This window comes from Elephantulus edwardii, unplaced genomic scaffold (genome assembly GCF_000299155.1).
Source record: "Elephantulus edwardii isolate Elephantulus edwardi_28Jun2011 unplaced genomic scaffold, EleEdw1.0 scaffold00137, whole genome shotgun sequence".
NCBI classification, from domain to species: domain Eukaryota; kingdom Metazoa; phylum Chordata; class Mammalia; order Macroscelidea; family Macroscelididae; genus Elephantulus; species Elephantulus edwardii.
Window position 1 is genome coordinate 2,418,107 of NW_006399887.1, and position 1,061 is coordinate 2,419,167.

The following is a 1,061-nucleotide window of genomic DNA, read 5'->3' on the forward strand; positions in this document are numbered from 1 at the left end:
TGGACAGTGTTGGCTGGAGCTTCCCGACTAAATCAAGCCTGGAAGCAGGAGCAGCATCCACTTCCGAAATGGCTTGCCTCCGGAAACTCTATGTACGAACAGTGCTCAGGCTGTTCGTTCATAGGGTCGCTATGAGTCGTCTATGACTCGACGGCATTAAACAACAACAACATATTACCAAACAGGAAAAAGATGCCCCTTTTCATGTAACCTAGGATTTCTGATGCTAATAAAATGCCCAAAAGTAAGCATGCCTGCTTAATGTCTCTTCATTTTCAAAGTAAAGCAGCTATCCTTTAATTATTTCCCCTTAATGGTTTTAAAGAACCCCAAACCCCAACTCTTGCAGCACAGGACCACATGTGGGACACAGGCAGAAGGCAGAGAGTATGGCTCTGGGGCTTTGTCTTGCAGGAAGAAGGTGGGGGAGGGCATGTTCTCCCTCTCCACTTGCTGCTTCTTGCGCCATTCCTGCTGCCATTGCTAGTGCCTCTGGTGGCAATGAGAATAACGTGAAGTGGACTCTCATAAGGTTTCAACATGGTATTCATGCAACGTTCAATCACACAACATGCTATTTCACAGAACATACCAGCGATGTTAAGCAATGCATTTAATTCAAAGTTTAAACAAATTAGTCAAAGCACAACTTTAGTATAAGTTATGTCATTTGCTAAAGCTAATAATTTTACATAATTTGATGGGTGGAAGGAGGAGTGAGTAAAGGAAATAGAAAGATCCAGTGTGAAAACCAATGTATACAAACTTTGTAAGTAAATCAGTATAAAATTTTATTTTTAAAAAAATCTAATGATTTTAAAAAAAAAACAACCCTTTATATTCTTGGACAATAGCAACCAAGTTTTGTCTCATACTTACATATAAGTTTAGGGATAGAACCATATTTGGGATGACTTGAAAGGATTCCTAAAGATAAAAAAATAAATTATTTCTGAGTAACATTAATTCTTTTTTGTTTGTTTGTTTTGGTAAATATGTATGAATTCTTTTTTAAAAAATTTTCTTTTTTATGTGTGTTATATTTTTTTATTATTAATTTC

At 36.6% G+C, this 1,061-nt stretch overlaps 1 protein-coding gene across 2 annotated transcripts in view; it reads right to left on the reverse strand.

The window, feature by feature from the left end:
- OCIAD1 (OCIA domain containing 1) overlaps positions 1 to 1,061 on the reverse strand; it is a 39,742-nt gene that overhangs the window by 12,794 nt on the left and 25,887 nt on the right. For both annotated transcript variants that reach the window (XM_006894155.1, XM_006894154.1), the window contains exon 4: positions 880 to 927. In XM_006894155.1, coding sequence (XP_006894217.1) covers positions 880 to 927 — 48 coding nt within the window. The remainder of the gene's footprint in view (positions 1 to 879; positions 928 to 1,061) is intronic.